General features: G+C 50.2%; 1 protein-coding gene across 5 annotated transcripts; it reads right to left on the reverse strand.

Moving 5' to 3' along the window:
* Positions 1-608: 608 nt before the first annotated feature.
* Positions 609-13353, reverse strand: LOC120702442 (probable transcriptional regulator SLK3). 5 transcript variants are annotated; one of them, XM_039986242.1, is made up of 11 exons: positions 13217-13353; positions 11639-11678; positions 10843-11533; positions 10627-10755; positions 10282-10330; positions 9360-9574; positions 9138-9206; positions 2709-2809; positions 2474-2567; positions 2316-2385; positions 609-2187 (listed from the first exon to the last, which is right to left on the reverse strand). In XM_039986242.1, exons 3-11 carry the CDS (start codon positions 11527-11529, stop codon positions 968-970), a joined length of 2634 nt encoding a protein of 877 aa, XP_039842176.1. In that variant the 5' UTR covers positions 11530-11533; positions 11639-11678; positions 13217-13353; the 3' UTR covers positions 609-967. The 5 variants fall into 5 exon arrangements, with proteins under 5 accessions (XP_039842176.1, XP_039842177.1, XP_039842175.1 ...); XM_039986243.1 differs by having other exon boundaries at positions 609-1519; positions 1601-2187; positions 10843-11678; positions 13217-13352; XM_039986241.1 differs by having other exon boundaries at positions 10843-11678.
* Positions 13354-20503: the final 7150 nt, after the last annotated feature.

Consider the following 20503-nt stretch of genomic DNA (forward strand, 5'->3'; position numbering starts at 1 on the left):
TACTTTTTGATGTACTGGATATTTACTGCTCGTAAAAATAGAGTGAAAGCTATATTCTGTCGCTCTACGCTCTATTTTTTGTTCTCTCTAGTCTCTCTCTCTCTCTCTCTCTCTCTCTCTCTCTCCAACGAGATAGCGTTATCGTTAGGGAGTGTGTCTCCGGAGAGGTTATAGGGCATAGGTTCTATGTTTGGGGTTTACCGAAGTGCTCTGTAGAGGCTTCTTGGGATACGCAGATCGACGACTCAAAAAGGAAAGATGGCCAGACCACGATAGATGTAAAACCAGTGATCATCCCCAAGCTCAACATCCAGCAGAAGCTCCACATCCAGGCATCCATCTACACAGACCACGCCACACACAAGTTGCAGCTTTCTTCCTTCTCAGCTTCTATGCAGACTGAGGCAAGTTCCTTATCGTCCCTTCCCGTTTCATGGTGCTCCATGGAACATGTGTGGCAGATACTGTGCGCCAGTGTTCTCATACTGACATCAGCATACATGCACATCATTTATACTTTACTCAAGCATCCAATCAGGAAACAAAAGAGAGAGAAAACATCGTCTGATTAGAACAAATGGGGAAGCACCCACCTGTCGCAGATAACAGAGAGTAATTGGCACTTCTATAGCATGAATATGATATACATGGCTGAGGTAATGTTGTGAACTTGGTGATAATCACAGGAAGTCATTCAGTAACATGTCACAGATACTCTTGCTATGGTAGCACCGCTCCCAGATTCCCAAGCAAATCCAACTCACTATCTCACTAACACATCTGAAGTTACATCAGTGTTTGGTCATCCGAAACTCTCGGAAATGGCAACACATAATCTCCAATAAGAGGAGAGAAAGAAGATATTAAACAAGAATCTAGGGCAACTTTCCATTACCACTTGCCAGCAAACAAGCAGGCTATTGTTGCTTAGCGCTTACATCAAACAATCTCAAGAGTAGCGTAATGTTTACCACGACAACACGTCACCACCCTGCCCTGCACCGAACAGCCCACTTTCCAACAGTTCGTTGGTAATCAGGTGGTCAAGGTCCTCCAGTTCATGGAAGGATTCATCAACCTTTTGATTCACAGCATTTCCACCAGTAGCAGCAGCACCTGGATTACTGCTCACTGACTTGAAACTGTTGTTTCTGCTGGGGGCAATGCTGGCTGTGTTATTGTTGTTACTAGGCCCAGTACCAGCTGGAGGAGCACCCTTTACCGCGCTGTTGTGGTTACTGTTATGATTATTGATGTGCTGCACCTGCTCCACAGAAGCAACATTGGGGGCAGCTGCTCCTGATACAAGACTGCTGCTTGCACTAGGTGCATCTGGAGGTGGTTGCTGTGCAAAAGCACGGTTGTTGTCCTTCTTAACTTCCTGAAGTAATTGATTAAGCACATGCTGCTGGCATTGTGGGCTAGCACCAAGCACCTGCTCCCCAGAAGCAGCAACATTGGGGGTAGCAGCTCCTGATGGGAGACCACTGCTTGCACCAGGTGCATCTGGAGGTGGTTGCTGCGCAAAAGCACGATTGTTATTCTTCTGAAGTAATTGATTAAGCACATGCTGCTGGTATTGTGGGTTAGCAACAAGCACCTGCTCCCCAGAAGTAGCAACATTGGGGGTAGCAGCTCCTGATGCGAGACCACTGCTTGCTCTACGTGCATCTGGAGGTGGTGGATGTGCAAAAGCACGGTTGTTATTCTTCTTAACTTCCTGAAGTAATTGATTAAACACATGCTGCTGGTATTGTGGGCTAGCACCAAAGCCATGGAGATTGTTTTGCTGCGGCGTAGGCTGCTGAAATGGTGCAGGGTGTTGGAATTGCGCAAGCTGCGCCTGGCCAGGTTCATGGAAGGATCTCACCGTTTCTAGCTGTATCCCATTGTGAATTGCTGTAGGGCCTTTGCAGATGCTTGATGCCTCCCACGGAAGCAAAATCTGATTTGCGCTGGAGCTTCTGAGTATGTTCTGGTAACTGTTTAGAGCTGTGGCAGTCTGCAGAGTGTTATTGCCAATGGCTCCAACACTAGGAGTCTGGTTGTTCACAGGAGCACTTGTCTCTTGCTGGACCCCCATTACTTTAGTGTTGCTCTGGTTATTGGCAAGGCTAGCAGCAGCCATGAGCTGTCTTGGCATATTCTGAAACTTTGCAATAGTTTTAGAGTAACTATTCAGGCTCTCTGCATATGAAAATAGAAAATATTAGAGATGCACTGCAGGTAAATATGGAAAATATGAAGTAGTAGCAAGCAGTTATTACTGGAATAAACTGAAGACACTGTTAGGTAAGTGTGTACGATCATCATACCTTTAGGACCAAGATTGTTATTGTGACTGAACTCAATTAAGTCCTTCATGTGATTCACCACCTCGGATATCTGACAAGGACATACCACCATCAGAATGGTGAGCGCATATGCATGTACTGAACTGTAAAAGATACAAGGAGAACCGAACCCTAATTACCTGCAGGCAGCGTACATATCTTTTGGAAAGCCCATGTTCATTTAAGGTGTGATGCTCTAGATTTTTTGCTAATTGTCGTGATGCAGTGACAAACCTAACAGTACAGAAGGAAAAGGATTAGATAACCAAAATAATTTGTTCTGTACAATATGAAGCACGAGATTTTTCATTTGCCGTGCTAAAAGAGAACTACAAAACACATGTCGACTACTGAAGGTGAAATAGGATCACTAACATGTTGCAAATGGTTTGTGCGTCATTGTTTGATATCCCAGCTGGTCCACTTTCACTGACAGCAGTTTGGTAGTTCTGGGCAACTTGCAGCAGATTATTAACCTGGAAAGACAATGTGTGAGTCAAAGATAAGATATTATGGTCACCAAAGGTAGCACCCTCAACGAGAATAAGAATGTGATGAATCAGGAGTTTTAATATTTGATCTTCTTTTGGGTTCTGTGCAGCTGTAAAAAATTCTAGGACATAAATAAAAACATAGAGAAGATATCGAATAAATGTGAGGAGTCTGAAAATCCAGGATCCTATAATTTGCATCACATAACCATAAGGTCTGTTAGCGCGGCACACCTAGCTAACCCGACCATAAGACCCAGGTGTTATAGTGGGAGGGGTGGAGACTTTTATCCATAGTCCATCATTCCCCCTACGGCGTGCGAGCCCGGCGTAGCCCGCAGCAGGTTCTAGTGCCCGGCGTAGACCGCAGCAGGTCTCAGCACACGAGAGGCGCAGCGGAAATCGCGCAGCGGAAATGCGTGGCCGGGTGGGTTCGAACCCGGGACCTCGGCTCTGGTACCATGTTAGCGCGCCCCACCTACCCAACCTGACCATAAAACCCAGGTGTTATAGTGGGAGGGATGGAGGCTTTTATCCATACATGTTGGAGAGAATAATGGCTTGTATTCCTCCAAACCCTAGAAGGGTGGGATATATAGTTCCTATACATGGGCTCGCCGTAGGGGGAATGTTGGTCCAGTGATAAAGCCCCCCCTCTCTCCCACTCTAACACCTAGGTTTTAGGGTCGGAGTGGCTAGAGGGGGTGGTCTATAAAATCACCCACCCCTCCCACTATAACACCTGAGTTTTATGGTCGGGTTGGCTAGGTGGGGCATTCTAACTTGATATCAAAGCCAGGTCCCGGGTTCGAAACCCACCGGCCACGCATTTCTTCCGCTGCGCGATTTTCCATGCGGGGTTCGCTGAGACCAGCAGCCAGCAGCCACAGGAGAGAATAATGGCTTGTATTCCTCCAAACACTAGAAGGGTGGAGATATATAGTTCCTATACATGGGCTCAATATACTCCAACACCCCCCCCCCCCCCCCCCCGCAGTCTGAACTACCGGCGCAGCGGTGCTCAAGACTCGACAACAAGAAAGCTAACACCCCTCCCCCCCGCAGTCTGAACTACCGACGCAGCGGTGTTCAAGACTGGACAAGAAGAAAGTACAAAGGGCAAAGACCCCCCCTGCAGCCACAACTAGCCACCTACTACGTTGAGGCTGGAGCGAAACTCCGAGAAGGTCGAGGAGGGCAGTCCCTTGGTGAAGATGTCAACAAACTGGAAGGTGGTCGGGACATGGAGTACCCGAACATCGCCGATGGCGACTCTGTCGCGCATGAAGTGTAGGTCGATCTCCACATGCTTCGTCCGCTGATGCTGGACGGGGTTGGTGGAGAGATACACGGCGCTGACGTTGTCACAGTAGACAAGCGTGCTCTTGGCGAGCGGGCTGTGGAGCTCCGCCAAGAGCTGTCGAAGCCAGGACGCCTCCGACACGCCGTTAGCGATAGCCAGGTACTCCGCCTCAGCACTTAAGCGGGAGAGTTGCCGCTTGGACGACCAGGAGACCAAGTTGCCGCCCAGGAAGATGGCGTAGCCGGAAGTGAAGCGGCGAGTGTCCGGGCAGCCAGCCCAGTCAGCGTCGGTGTAGACCACCAGCTCAGATGTGGGAGAGCGGTGAAGAACCAAGCCGAAGCCAACAGTGCCACGGACGTACCGGAGGAAACGCTTCAGCGCAGCAAGGTGAGACTCCCTGGGATCATGCATGTGAAGACAGACCTGCTGAACGGCATAGGTGAGATCCGGTCGGGTGAAGGTCAGGTACTGCAAAGCGCCAGCCAGACTCCGGTAGGCAGTAGGATCAGCCACCGGATCACCCAGATCAGCAGACAGCTTCGCCTGAGTATCGACAGGAGTGGAGCATGGCTTGCAATCAGTCATCCCAGTCCGCTCCAGAATATCGAGTGCATACTGCCGCTGGTGAAGGAACAGGCCAGACGGGCGAGTCTCAACAGTAATGCCCAACAAGTGGTGGAGCTGACCAAGATCTTTCATAGCAAACTCCTGCTGCAGAAAGGAGATGACGCGCTCAAGCAACTGCTGACTGGAGGCGGTGAGCACAATGTCATCAACATAGAACAGCAGGTAGGCAGTCTCATCCCCACGGCGGTAGACGAAGAAAGAAGTGTCAGCCTTGGCCTCGGTGAATCCCAAAGTCAGCAAGAACGTGGCGAACCGAGAGTACCAAGCCCGAGGAGCCCGCTTCAGACCATAGAGGGACTTGTTGAGCCGGCAGACCATATCCGGACGACTCGAGTCCACAAATCCCGCCGGCTGGAGAGCAGTACACTGTCTCTGACAGAGTGCCGTGAAGAAACGCATTCTTCACATCCAGCTGGTGCACAGGCCAGGAGCGAGAGCGCGAGCGAGAGGACCGTGCGCACAGTAGCAGGCTTCACCACTGGGCTGAAGGTCTCATCGTAGTCCACACCAGACCGCTGGGTGAACCCCCGAAGAACCCAGCGAGCCTTGTAGCGCTCCAGTGTGCCATCAGCCCGACGCTTATGCGTCCAGATCCACTTGCCGGTGACCACATTGCAACCAGACAGACGCAGCACGAGGTCCCACGTTTGGTTGGCAAGGAGAGCCGCGTACTCCTCTTCCATCGCGCGACGCCAGTGAGGATCCATCAAGGCGTCGCGGACAGAAGAGGGTACCGGAGAGACCCGCGGCTCTCCCTCGGTGGCGGAGAGAGTCGCGGCCTGAGAAGTCATCCGCCGAGTCACCATGGGATGGATATGCCGAGGATCCCGATGGATGACTGGAGGGTGGTACACCTCCGGCTCGGCTCGAGAGGGAGCCGGAGGAGGCGGCGGCGGCGACGGCTCCGGCGTCGGCATCGCAGGGGACTCCGGAGTAGGAGGCGGCGCCGGTGTCGACACCGAACAACGCCGGTACACCTGCACCGGCTCAGCGTACCGCTGCGGTACCGGGGTCGGCGCGGACCGACGCCGGCACACCTGCACTGGCTGAGCGTACCGCGCAGGTGCAGGGGGAGGCACCTGGGCCGCGCGTGGCGCAGTGGTAGACACCGGGTCCGCGCGCGGCACGACCGGAGGTCCGGGGGCAGCGCGAGGCGCGACCGCGGGCACCGGGGCCGCGCTCGGCGCAACAGGGATCACCGGGAACGGTGCCGGTGTACCGGGAAAACCTGCAGGGAAAGGACAGACAGGAAAAAGTGGCTTAACCACCAGGTCAGTCGGAAACAGAGACTCCAACTCGGGGTCAGGAGAAGGTGTGGAGGAGGTGGAGTAGGGCAAATCCGACTCGTCAAAGACGATGTGTCGGGAGATCAGGACGCGGCGAGAGGTGAGATCAAAGCATCGGTACCCCTTGTGGTCAGGGGAGTACCCGAGGAACACACAACGAGTCGAGCGGGACGCCAGCTTGTGAGGAGCAGTGGAGGAGGTGTTAGGGTAACACGCACACCCGAAGACCCGAAGGTGGTCGTAGCGGGGAGGGGTACTGAAGAGAGCGTAGTGTGGAGTGGGAGCAGGAGAAACAGTGGACGGAAGACGATTGAGCAAGTAGGTGGCGGTGTGGAGGCTCTCAGCCCAGAAGCGCGGGGACAGAGAAGCCTGGATAAGAAGTGTGTGCACGACGTCGTTCGTCGTGCGAATCATCCGCTCAGCCTTGCCGTTCTGAGGAGAGGTATACGGACAAGACATACGCAACTGAACACCCCGAGAGAGGAAGAAAGAACGGGAGGTGGAGTTGTCGAACTCCCGCCCATTGTCACACTGGACGGTCTTAACGGTGAGGCCGAACTGAGTGGACACCCAGGCAAAGAAGTGGAGGAGGGTGGGGAAGGTCTCAGACTTGGCGCGCAAAAGAAACGTCCAAGAGTAGTGCGAGAAGTTATCGACCACCACCAGATAGTACTTATAACCAGAAAGGCTAAGTACAGGAGAGGTCCACAGGTCACAGTGAACAAGCTCAAATGCATGCGTCGCATGCGAAGGAGAAGAAGAAAAAGAGAGCTGAACATGACGACCGAGCTGGCACGCATGGCAGAGGGGCTCAGCAGGAGCCCTAGTACCAGGAACATCAGTACTACGACTGAGCTGAGCCAGAACGTCGCGGCCAGGGTGACCAAGACGGCGGTGCCAGATGATGGAAGACGGTGTCGCGGCAAAAGCGGCAGACCAAGACGGCCAGGTCGAAGAAGAAGGCGGGCGAGGTGCAGCGGAAGGAGGAAGGCGAAGGGTGTAAAGGGGCCCCGTGCTGTCACACCGGAGTAGCGGACGCCGGGAGGGCGAATCCTTTACAGTGAGGCCAGAAGAATCAAACTCGATGGAACAAGAATTGTCAGCTGTAAACTGACGAATGGAAAGAAGGTTATGAACCATCTGAGGAGCAACAAGGACATTGGGAAGACGAAAGGAGACAGGAGCAGAACCCACGACAGTGACAGAAAGGCAAGACCCGTCACCAACCATGATGGAAGGACAAGAGGGGTGTGGGGGTCGGACAGAAGAGAGAATACCGGCATGTGGGGTGGTGTGGAAGGAGGCACCCGAGTCGGCGATCCACTCGGTGCTGACCGGCGGCGACCGCCCCATGGCGCTGAAGTACTGCGCCAGTGCGGCCTGGTCCCACCCCCCAGGCCAAGTCGGCTGCTGGCTGGGTGGAGCGGGCAGGGTACAGAACGGCGCGAACAGGGGAGCAGCAGCGGCGAGCATGGCCGCTGGCTGGGGTTGAGGACGAGGCCCCCCCCCGGGCGGCGTGCGCGGCGCGCGCGATGGCGGCCACAAAGGCGGCGGCGGCGGCCAGGTCTGCGGGCGCGACGGCCTGAGCCTGCGCGGCGGCGAGGGAGGCGGCAGCTGCGGCGGTGCGGCCCGCGCCCTGGAGCAGAGTAGGGGTGCCCGCGCCGGAGGCCCACGCGCCCACAGGAAGGGCCTCGGCGCGCGCGGCGCCCGCGGCGGCCACGGCGTGCGCGGCGCCCGCGGCGGCCACGGCGTGCGCGGCAGTAGCACCCGGAGCGGCGCCGTGGAGGGCCAATCCGGCCGGAAGGGCGGCGGAGGGGGCCTGGGGCGCGGGCGCGGGCAGAGGCGCCGTGGGCGCGCTGCTGGACGCGCTGGACACCCGGTCCGACGGCGGCGTGGCGGCAGGAGCTGGCGGCGCCGGCACAGCAGTGGCTCGCGCAGCCATGAAGGTGGCAGGGGAGGCGGGACCCGCGCCGGGAGGAAGTACGCCCGCGGCCGGAGCCAACGCGTGTGGGGCTCCCAGAGCAGAGGCAGCCGGGATCCACGCAGAGGCAGGGACGGCAGCGGCCAGCGCGAGGGGGAGGCGGCTGCGCCCAGACTACCCAGAGTAAGGGAGGCGGCGGCCGCTGCACCCGCGAGCAGAGGGGAAGGAGGAGAGGGGAGGGCCGCGGGATCCGCGCGGCGGCCCGTCCCAGGCCGCGGATCTGCGCCAGGGTCCCGGGCGGCGGCGCGCGGGCCCTCCACCGGCGGCGGCGCGTCGCAGGCCGCAGGATCCGGCCCCGCGCGCGGGCCAGCCGCGCCGGCGGCGTAGGGGGTGGCGGCGCCCTGAGGATACAGAGGAAGCAGCTGATTCCAGACGGGAGCAGAGGAAGGGAAGAGGGGCGGCGCCGGGAAGGGGAAGAGAGGTAGCGCCGGCGGCCGGGCGGCCATGGCGTCGGCGACAGCGGTAGCCGGGAAGAGGGAGAGAGAGGGCAAGGCTCTGATACCATGTAGGAGAGAATAATGGCTTATATTCCTCCAAACCCTAGAAGGGTGGGATATATAGTTCCTATACATGGGCCTCTAGATGGGCCTCTATACATGGGCTCAATATACTCCAACAAGGTCTGCCTAAGGTTGTTATCCCGAGTGGTGCGAAGCAACCGGCGGCACTCCACAGGTGGGGGATTCGAACCCCCACCGGGGCGAATTTCCCCGCCTGTGGGAAAAAAAACCCCTCGTTGTGCTCCTGATAGCTTGGGCTATGTAGTCAACCCGGCCTGTCGTTACGGTTTCCCGGCCCAGTGGGTAACGGTCCCGGCCCGGGTAACGGTTCCAGGAAATGACACCAGACCCAAGGTCAGAAAGAGCCGGGGTTCGGGGGGTTAACGCAGGCCTCCTTCTTATAAGAATGCTCGGGGGCGGCTAGCCCCTCGCAGGTCGAGTTTTTTTTATAACCATAAGGTCTAAGGTGCTAAGCAATATATACGTTTTTTATTAAAGAATAAATATATAATGGCAACTGGCAAGAGGGGTTAAACTATCATAGTTTTGTTGCAAAATTAGTCTAAAAAGTTGAAGCAAAAATAAAAGGAACAGCATTCTGGACTAAGAACTCTACCTGTGGTGCTATAGTCTTGCGTGTGATATACTCCTCATGGCGTCGTGAACAGAACTCCCAGGACATTATCTAGACAGTTAATAGGCAATCAGGATATAAGGATGGTTATCAATTGCCACTCCTATCAAACATTTAAACGCACACAGATGCTATGCAAATATGGACATGCTATTAAAATTGCTAACGACATGTGCAAGCTACCACAACAGCTGAGCAACATACCTTCAGTTCTGGTGTGAAAATGATTCTCAGATGCCCCTCATGTATAACATGTAGATGTTCATAAACACTTTTTTGAACAACTTTTGCATACTCCAGCACCATTTGTCCATTAGACAACCGGAATTCATTGGGCGAATCAAAGAATAGGCATTCGTCGATAACACCGTGGTCAAATCTAATTTGGAAGAGCCTAGGAAGTACTTCATAAGTAGCATCTATCAGACAGATCAAACACAAAAAGGATAAAAAATTAACTCAGTGAGCTTAATGGCAGACATTGAAATGAAAACAGGAAAAGCACGACATAAATCATGATTTACGAGAATAACGTGCAGATCTTAAGAGAAAAACTACTCAAAGCGGATATGCCGAGGTGCTCATCTATGTTATCATCATGCAAAGTACGCAGAAGACAACACACAGTCACAAAGCATATCTGGTTTTACCAGAGATTCAATGTGTGAGAGTGTGCATCACAAAGGAATCACTTTGTTGTTCCAAGGTCCTCTTTGGGAGAGACCTAGTAGACTAGAAGTGTTTTAGTGAACCATCTTATTTCCATTCTGAGATATAAAAAAAACAGAGTGTTCAAACACTTTATTTAGCCTACAAACTTCAGATCCTTCATGATTCTTTGTTTTTCTCATTCATTTCAAATGCATTCAGCTGATTTAGAGATTAAAATTTCACCTGGGCAGCAATCTTCACAGGATATATTTATTCATTCTTTAATGCTTATGAACAAATTAAAGTCTGAAATGGTATGGTTTTCTATAGAGTATAGAGCACAAGAAACCTACCAGAAAACACTGGGTAAGGCTAACAGCTCACAAAGACAAACTGATCAAACCAAGAATTTGAACAAATGAATGCAGCAGCATCAAGAACATAGTATGCCACAGTTGTCACAGATCAACTTTACCATATCCTTTCCCTCCATGTGTATTGCAAATGCCACATCGCCATGAATCCTGTAGCATGGAGAAAATAGAATTGCTTGAAATGTGTGTCCATCACATTTTTATAAATAGAACAAGGGAATTTAACTACTGCAGGCTACAATGGAAGTCTTTACTGCAGAAAACTGTACCTATAAATTCTATTTTTTAGTACCATTAAAGTTACTTGATAAATTAAATGTAGTTTCCAGTAACCCAATAACTTCACAGTCATGCTAATTGATCTAATATTGAACATCAAGCAGAAAGTGATGTTGGAGCATGAAACAAAGAGCATTGTAGGCAAAGAGGTTCGAGCTATTAATTACCAGAGCTTTCTGTGGAGCAGCAGCTGAGGGATTCCCTCTATTTTCATAAGAAGAGACACACCATCTTTCTCTTGATCGTGGTGCAAAGTACTCCTCAACAAGCTTCCTCCAGTATGTTATACAGTTATTCTAGAATACATCATTTGAGTAAATTGTATTACCAAGAGCTTGTTCCTCGTAATCTCATAAATAATTAAAATTATAGAGAAAACTCACCTCTGGGTGATGACGCTTGTGAAATAAATACTGTTTTATCCTGGAAGAACAAATTGCATTCTCAACAGGAGTCCTAACAGGGCCACCTAGCTGAATTCCAGGCTGTGCCAGTGGTGGCCTAAGTTGAGGCTGTTGAGGAATACCAACTTGGGGTTGTTGTATCTGGGAAAATGGTTGCAATAGATGCTGCTGCTGCTGCTGCTGCTGCTGCTGCTGCCGTTGCCGTTGCTGAAGCTGGGCCAGTTTATGCTGTTGGATCAAAGCTTGAAGTTGTGGGTTCTGCTGCCCTTGGAAATGAAGAGAATTCTGACCATGGACCAGTTGCTGAATCAGCTGTTGTTGCACGATATCGCCCTGACTAGCATCAATCCTTGATTTCTTCTGAGCATGCAATGCACTACCAGCACCAATCACAGCTTGTGATGATGCACTTGAAGACCTCTGTTTCTCTTGGGCTGGACTTAGCTGCATGATGGAACCATCAATGACTGAAGAGCCAGAGGTGTTATTGGATGAAAATGACATTGGGGAGGCAGGAACACGCATGAATGAATCACCATTCATGCTAGTACTTGGCTGTAACTGGGCATCTCCAGAAAGCGACGAGTTGGTGTCAGTCACCAAAGAGCTAGCTCCAATGCTTGGCCCAGATGAATTTGTAGTGCTAATTGGAACACTACCATTCATCTCCCTGGCAACAAGCCCAAGGTTAGAGCATGCACTCCCAGACACGGAGGTCCAGGGATGGGTTCCGTTCATCGCTTTGTAGAATCACTAAAAAGGCAAGGCACGTAACTGGAATTGCTAATAAAGGCCTTAAAATATTTAGCCAGAACCTGCGAAACGAAAGTAGGTGTTAGCACTGCTTAAGACATGCAAAGATAATTATGCAATGGTTTTCCTTTGTTTTGCACTAACACACACACAAAAAAAAGATGTGTAAAGTGAACTAGTCAAGTTCACATCAGCAAAATGAGTACTAAATTGTGTTCTTCTCAGTAAAAAGTGAGCCTAGCAAGGACAGGTTTCTTGGCAGGTAACAAGTCAAGTAACAGAGTATAACAAGGAGTGGATCAAACCGCAAGCCGGAAATAAAAGAGCTTGAACCAACTTCAAGATACACCTAAAAGCACTCGAGCACCAAAAATCCACGAACTTCAAGATACAACTAAAAGCATTCTAGCACCCAAAATCCAGGTATCTAGTTGTTCATTGGCGTATCAAAACCTACTCTGTAAGACCCAGATGAAGTATGACTCTTTTCAAAGAGGCAGCAAAATTGGCTTACAAAGTTTTGATCTTTAGCATCCCCAAGACTACCAATTTTCAACGTGCCTGGGTACCGCCTAGGCAGCCGACATGTGAGACCTTATGCTAGTGCACATGTGTGACTGCCTGGCCATGAATTAAGGTGAAACTGCCACGCCCCCCAGCCGGCTAGGCACCAATTGTCCACAAAATCGCAGCAGCTCGGTGAGGTCCCTGCCCCATCTGTAACCCCGTTCATTAATCAGAGGTATTACAGATTGTGAAGTTCTTCTACGCCCAATCTTATAGCAAACAAAAACTAAGCAGAAAATCTGCGTATCTACGAAGCTGGGAAACATGTCTACAGCGCATAGAACGGATAACACAGCCACACAGAAGCGTAAACAGAAAGGTAACGCTGGAAAATACTCAAAAAGCAAGAACAAAGAGATGTTCTGAATCAATAAGCGTAGAGAAAATACTTATACCCGAGTATCAGTCCCAACAACTAAAATCATGGAGCAATTTCGTTGGATTGCTTTTCAAACCAGCCATCCATTATCCATACGCTCAGCAACCCAAGGGGGCAAGAACATAACAAAGACCGTAACCAAGCAAACGGTAATGGTGCTGCTGGAGGAAGCAAGGACGCAGTTTGCTACCTGACCAAATTAATCCCTACAAAGAGAGAGAAAAGTGTGGGACATTTTGGGGGGTTTTTTTCCCCCAGTAGTGCTTGGGGGAAGGCTGACGACTAGTAGATTGGGCGTGCTCGTGAGGTGGAGATTCGCAGGACAATCCCAAAACGTTGCTCTCCGCGGATGGATTGAAACATTAGCAGAAGTAGCCGCAAACCAAATCGAAACAACTGTCAAAAAAAAAGGCCAGCAGCACGAGCAAGTGCAGAATTCCCACCCCGGACCCCAAAATTCGAGCGCTGTATTGCGGGAACCGGCGCCCATCTGCCCCCAAAAAATCCCCAAACCAAAAATCCAACCAAGAAACATACCCAACAACAGCAAAGGCCGGCCGGAAGGCGCACGGATCACTCGAGCTCCCCCTCCCAATCCGGCCAGCAAACAGCCCCCCGTCCGAACAAGTAGAGAGCCAGGAAGAAAAATCCCACCTCGCTGCTGCAGCTTCTGCTCCCGCTCCGCCCCGCGCTCGTGCTGCTCCCGCTGCCGATGAATTCTCTCTCCCCCTCCCTCCTCTTCCGGCGATGGTGTGTTGTGTTGGTGTGCCGCCGAAGCCGTCCCCGCGAACGGCCGGTTAAAATAGATTCGGGGCGGGGTGACCGGGCGCGGCCCGTAGCCCGGCCCGCCCTGACCGCCCTCCGCCGGTTGCCGCGGGCCCGCTCGGGCGACCCCAGCCGTCGGATCGCGCGGTGGGGGCGGATATTTACACGCGCCGGCGCGCGATTGGGCTGTGGTGGGGACGGCGTGACCGGGAGTGGGGAGGCCGGTCTCGTGGCTGCGTGCACCCCGTGAGCGTACACGCAGGGGGAATGGGGCTGGTGGGGAAAGGGCAGTGGGGCCGGCTAGCAGCGGTGGGTCCGCACCGGCTGGTTCTTCATGATTCCCCTACATTATTTTGACAAAAGGATTTCTAACATTATTGGCTGAGAACTGCTGGCTAGCTGTGGCTGGTGGCTGATGTTGATTTGGTATGAAAGAAAGCTACTGCTGGCTGGTTGGCTAACAAACCAGACGAATAGAGTGTATATCTTTGCTAATATTCCCTTATCATTCTCTCTGTTTTGTTGTAAGATGTGAGGCTTTTTCTGCAAAATGTGAGTATTTACAAGCTTGAAAAACTGAATTGAGTCAACTGCATCCATTTATTGAAATGATGGTGTGAATGTTTAGAACTAGCATCAAGATATTGTGTTTCATGTAACAAAAGGTTGATAAAAAAGGAAACTCAATATACATTTTTCTATATACGAGTCCTGTTGACGACCTTGGCTTAGTCTAAGGTGCTGCCAGGTTTTTTTTGTGGGACGAAAATGGTAAAAACAATTGCTAGATTTGTGAACCTTAAGTTTTTGAAATTCAAAGTAACCCTCATGGCCGATCTCCTATCTGTGGGCCCAGGGTGCCGCCCCAGGTATGTGAAGAAAGGGGGCTGGACCTTTCCAGCTTTGCAAGGATGCAGAGACCATCAAGGTGAAACCGGTAACTTCAACTGACATGTCGGGCCACGCATTACCGGGCCCACCTGTGGGTGACCGAAATTTGTGAGCGGGTACGATAGTAGGTCCAACTCTATTTCCTTCTTCCAGGGCCGACCACACTGTTCGGCTAGGAAGCGGTTCTGTATTTTGCTCCGCGCACGCAGGAATTTGCACACGGCAAGTTGGCTTGCATATACTTTTGAGCTTTCTTTCCCTTGTTGTAGACGCCAGTGGGGCCCAGCAGGGTCGTCGAGTTTGACTGGCTCGCATTGTTTTCTGCTAATCTGGGCCAATAGTACTGAACGGTTTGCCCTCGGCTGATTACTGTATCTTGCACAGCCACAGTGGAAATATGATTCGGGTTGCCAGATAGCCTTGAGCCCTTGAAATAAAAAAATAAACAAATCATTCATATGTATGATCGTTAAAGTTCGACACATTTTTATTCGCTCTGTTCGCTGGGCTGGAACTGGTGGCTGGTGCTAGAGTGGTGTGAGAGAAAAATACTGTTGGCTGGCTAGTGGCTGGAGGTTGGTACTGGAGCGGTATGAGAGAAAAACACTATTGAACTGAAGGCGGGTGGAGCTGCCGAACACAGTGATTATGGTTCTGATTGGTAAACTGCTAGACTTGCATAGTGTAGGTTTGAATAGGCCCGTTAGCCAGGCTCCGGTAGCGCAAACAGCCCTGTGCAGACTGCATGGCGCCCAACTAGCCAAGTTTTGACCCCGACCTAGCTACAACAATGCAGCCCAGGGAGCAATGTAGCCATCTAAAAAAAAATCTTATGCATGCTAAGATAAAATATGTAGCCAACCAAACAAACCTATAAACTACTACATAAGTTTTGCTTAGGCTGACCTGCATAATTTCTAGCCAGGTCACAAGACGTCGGAGTATTTCCTGCTAAAAGGAGGGTGCTCGTTACAGTTTTTTTTGAGTAAATTATATGCTTGGAATAGTACGGTGCTTTAAATTTCCTAATTTGTTTTCTGGTTGATTATGTATAAACTGCTTTCATTTGAAAAAATCCATGTCCATATGAATATAATGATCTTTTAATTGAACCTCATCTTATTTTAAAACGAGATGAAGTTCTAGTGCCGAAGCAATATCTATATGAAGTTCACTTTTTAGGTTTTTCTTCTCGATTAACACAATCCAAGTCCAGAAAAAGAAAAGGATGAGCCCTGGTACCGTGATCCAGCATATATATTCCAGCTGCCCATTGTGTTGTGAGCCAAGTCGGCCAAGGCATCCTCGGTATCAGAATTGCCAGTTACGTGCGGGTTTGCCATTTGCTTGTGTAAAAGATGGATACATCCTTCGCCTGGAAGCATTAGGGGACGAGGATGCTAGTCATTAGGCAGTCATCACCCTGATGCAAGTGAGATTCTTCTCGTGATCTGCTTCGAAACTTCAGCCCACCTCAACTCCACTGACCATCTATAAACTACAAAAGAATTGAGACAGGGAGAGTCAAAACGAGTTTGGGCTTAAGCTAATAAATATTATCTATATTGCTCTTATTAATCACAGGGATGCAGTTTTTTATTTTCCTTTTTTTTTTGCCCATTTGAAGCCCACTTTGGATATGTATCCTCTTGTTCAGCCATAGAGAATTTACCAATGTTCGAAAGGTCGTTTAACCTTCATCTGGATTCCTTTTTTAATAAAATTCATCTAGATTTTCAGCCATAGAAATATTAATTTGACCCTGTTGAAAATAGCAATGCATACTTGTGAGAAGTTTTTAGAAGATTAGAGAATATGCATGAACCATGGTCGCCATGCTTCGTGGTGAAATATGAAATACTCTAGAAACCAAATATTTGTATGGTTAGATAAGCAAGAGAAAAATTGTAGAGTTAGATATTTTGTAAAGAATGTATAGAAGATGGACACGTGACAAAAACCATATAAGCCATAGAGTCCTCTAAATAAGGGTGCCATCTCTCCCTTGCCATACTATGGCATAAGAAGTAGGAGATGACAATGTTGTCACGTAGTATAGTAGTGTCATAGTAGGGTAGCCATATAAAAAGTACAAGAGTATTGTGTTGTACTAAGTTGTGATGAATAAAGAGTTGCATTCTCATATAGAGTTAGTCTCTCATATTAGTATCTAGGTGAAGATCTTTCTGGTGCAGTGTGGATATAGGGTTCACGTAAAAAAGTAGTATCACGTTACTTTGGTACTCCTTCTCAAAAGTCGGTGTTAAGTTAGAGGCATCAATTTCTCAATAGACCCGTTTGCTCATCTTCTCTAGTGAACGCAGCCTTTAGCCAAGTATTTAATACTATATGACTTTGGGAGGCACCTCAAATTGTGTAAAATGGCTAATGGATCTTTTTCTCTTTATTACTGGAACAAAAAACTAGATGTCATACACAAGGTAGCATCGTCCTAACTAAATTAAGTAGCTGAGTCAATTTGCATTCACATGGTAAATCATTAAATAAAATTGAATGTATTTGTGTACTTCTTACAACAGTTTTAATGGCACTACGTCTTAAATCCAATAAAATTCAGGTTTTATTTTCCAACTTTGCCAAAATTCCCAAAATTGTAATAATTCACACTAAACAATGCATACTTTCCATTTTCATCATCATCTCTAAGCTTATCCAGGTTATATATGTTCAACAAGATTGATAGCATATTAGTTTTTTTGAGATAGACATAATCACGTACAATATGTTTCCTGCTTTTAAGATGTTTTGGCTTTACAACCTATGTGCATCATTAATGATGATGATTCTTTGATATGTTCCATAAAGTATTTTAGATCTAAAGATGAACTGACACAGTTGGAATCCAACATGCTTATGTTTGAACTTATGTCATACTAGAAATTTGTAATATTAGTTCATTTGCTCTGTAGAATGAGACCTATCTGCTCATCCTGGAGACAAACCAAGGTTTTCTGGACAGGTTACCTGGTGTAACCTGGAGAGTGTTTGAAGCCATGTTATCTAGTCGTCCGACTAATCGCGATTAGTCACGATTAGTCGGGCTTATCGGTCCAGGGACCTCGATAAGGGACACCGAGTAGGTCTGAGCGACTAGTTTTCTAGTCATCCGACTAGTCATCGACTAATCGCGATTAGTCGCACCGATCAGGTTGAAAAACGATCAGACTTGGGGTTTTTTTGTGGGCTGTTTGAGTTATGGGCCTCGGCTGGTAGTGGGCTGGTGAGGTGACCCATTAGGTTTTTGGTATATAGAAGAGACATAGCAGCTCCCAGCTCACCACGAGCCGTCCGCCCGCTCTAGACCACGAGCGCCGTTCGCCCGCCAAATCGCCAAATCCCTGCCAAAATCGCGCCGCCCCGTGGACCGCCGCCGCCTGCTGCACGTCTGCCGGCGCAGCTGCGGCCTGCTGCTGCTGCCGCGGCAGGACCCGGCGGCCGGCGACCCTCTTCCTTCCGCTTCCCGCCTCCGCCTCCACCTCCGCCAGGCCTTGGGCGCCGGCGTTCCGCAAGGCTGCCACCAGCAGCAGCACTTGAAGATGACCTCCTCTTCCTCCGACGGTAAATGTCATGCTTCTTCTCTGTGCTCTCCCTCCCCTGCTTTACTGTCTGCTCATGCTTCTTCTCTGTGCTCTCCCCTCCCCTGCTTTACTGTCTGCCTGCTCATGCTCGAATATGGATTATGGGACAGGAATATAGAGCTCTGGACAGTTCACAAATCATATCTCACAGTAAGTCAAAAATCGACCGTCATTGTTGCCTTCATGCTTGCTTGACATTAAGTAATATATAGCATATATATCATATCGGTCATGGGACACATAGGACGACTATAAGACGGCTAGGGATCGACTAGGCTCGACTAATCGGCCTGATCGACGACTAATCGCGACTAGTCGTCTGATCGGTCCCATGGCAACTAGGTCCGACTAGACGATTTGAAAACATGGGTTTGAAGAGGTATGATTGCATACTCCATTCACCCACTCCAAAATTACCATGGTTCAACTTATTTATATTCACATTGACAGGTTGATGATGGTAATAGCATCTATTTAGCAAGTGATTATTCACTGGTTAGCAATCAACCAAATATTGCAAAAGTAAGTGAGTCCACTTAAATATCATTTAGATCATGTAAAATGTCAGCAAATGTCCTCTGGCTTAATTGTCTGCATCTCTTATTGGGTAGTTTCTTTTATATGGTCATTCTTATATGTTCCCTTCATGATATCTGTTTATGATAAAATCCAATATACAGTTGTTACTAACTTTGTTACTTTTTATCGTACAGGTCCAGCTATGGTTCAAAGACAAAGGGCTCTCAAACAATAAGGAGTATTCAATTGAGCCTGCTGCAAGAAAACGATCTGATTGTTAAGAAGATAAGACTGCAGTAACTCAAGATGTCCAAGGAAATGAGGAACAGCTGTCTGCAAGACAAAGAAAGCGAAGAAATAAGAAGTTAAAGAAGCAACCAGAAGAGGAGGAAGCCAGCAGGAAGCAAGAAGAAGAGGAGGCTGGGAGGAATCGAGCAGAAGAAGAGGATGCCGGGAGGAAGCAAGCAAAAGATGAAGAAGATGAGGGGAAGCCAGCAAAAGAGGAGGAAGCGAGCAGAAAAGGAGGAAGCCGCGAGCAAGTGAGCTGAAGAGGAGGAAGCCGTGAGGAAGTGAGCTGAAGAGGAGAAGCCGTGAGGAAGGGAGTAGAAGAGGAGGAAGATGGGAGGAAGCGAGTAGAAGAGGAGGAGAGAGGAAAATTGTTCGCAATCTGCAATGATTTTGAGCACTTCTTGCTTGTATAAGCTTCTGTCTTCATCAGTTTGATTGTTTGGATAATCAGTTTTTTTTTACTGTCAAATCTTTTTGCATGCGTATTTGTCCATAGTTTTTTTATAAGCTAAATGGGAGTAAGTATTATGCCAAAAGTCAAAGAGTTGTATATTGTATATTATCCATAATGGAACATGATCAGCATGATCACAAAAGGCACTTTCCTATTACCATACAGAGTTTAGTGCATTGCAGATATAGATTTACATATGAACTAAAGTAGTTACTCGCAAGTCGCAAATGACTATGATATAACCAATTGCATTCCTATTCTCGTGCTTGAAATGTCATTAGTTTGACTAGATTCACAGTCACAGAGTTGACCATTGTACAAGCAACCTGGATAGATTAAAGGGAAATTTGTCTACGGCACACTGCTAAAGTATGATTTTGTGTAGAGCACACCGGCAAAGTCAATTTTGTTCCCTACACACCACAAAAGCGCAATTTGGTTTCTAACACACTACATCAAATAAAATGACAAGAAAATGGTAAAAAAAGACAAATTTACCCTTCGTTGCCATCACAGCCGCCAGTCGCCACAAGCCGCGCCGCAGTGCTCAAGCTACTGCACATCGCGTTCACGCTGCTGATGGGGCGCAAGCCAACCAGTGCTGCGGCTACATCGATCTCTAGCTCCAGTGCCGCGCGCTCGAGCTCTGCTTCAATGTCCGGTTCAACAGCCTGCCCACCTCCGACCTGCACTCGCCGCGGCCTTCTCCTCCCAACTGGTGCGGGCACACATTCGTCGCAGGAGCGGGCGCGCGGCCCCAGCCCCAACGCTAGCGCCCCTATCCGGTGGCTGCATGGCCCTGCCCTGGCGAGCGCGTGGCCTGGCTCCGGCCCCGGCGCAGGGCGCCACTCCGCCCTGCTCCTCGGCCTCCCGCACGGCCTCTCGCCGCCCTGCAACCGAGCGCTCCTGCATGGCCGCTCTGCCATCACCGGCCAGGGCAAAGGGTGCAGCTCCTGCATGCAAGGGGAAGAGAGAAGAAGAGAGAAGCGCGACGGTGGAGGCCGGCGACGACCGCGGGCGTGGAGGAGACCGCGACCGCGCCGCCCGTAGAGGAGCACACGACCACGCCAGCCGTCGCGCGGAGCCGGCGACTGCGCCACCCTTCCGTGCGCGGCCCTGGCGACCTCCATGTGCGCGGCGACGCTGGTGGTGGCGAGCACAAGCCAGATGGCGACGGCGAACAGCGCGGCCATGGCGCAGAGCGAGGCAGCGCGGCCGTGTTCTTTGCGGTCGAAGTGCCCCGCCGGGTGCGAGTCGGCGGCGGCGCGGGGCCTCGGCGGAGAGGATGCGGACCGGCAGCGAGGGGCAGGCGAGGCGCGGACCGGCGGTGAGGGGATGGCGAGGCGCGAACCGGTGTCGAGGGGCCGCGGCGGCGCGGACCGGCGGCGAGGGGCCGAGGCGACGCGGACCGGCAGCGAGGCACGG

The sequence above is a fragment of the Panicum virgatum genome, chromosome 4K (genome assembly GCF_016808335.1).
Source record: "Panicum virgatum strain AP13 chromosome 4K, P.virgatum_v5, whole genome shotgun sequence".
Lineage (NCBI taxonomy): Eukaryota > Viridiplantae > Streptophyta > Magnoliopsida > Poales > Poaceae > Panicum > Panicum virgatum.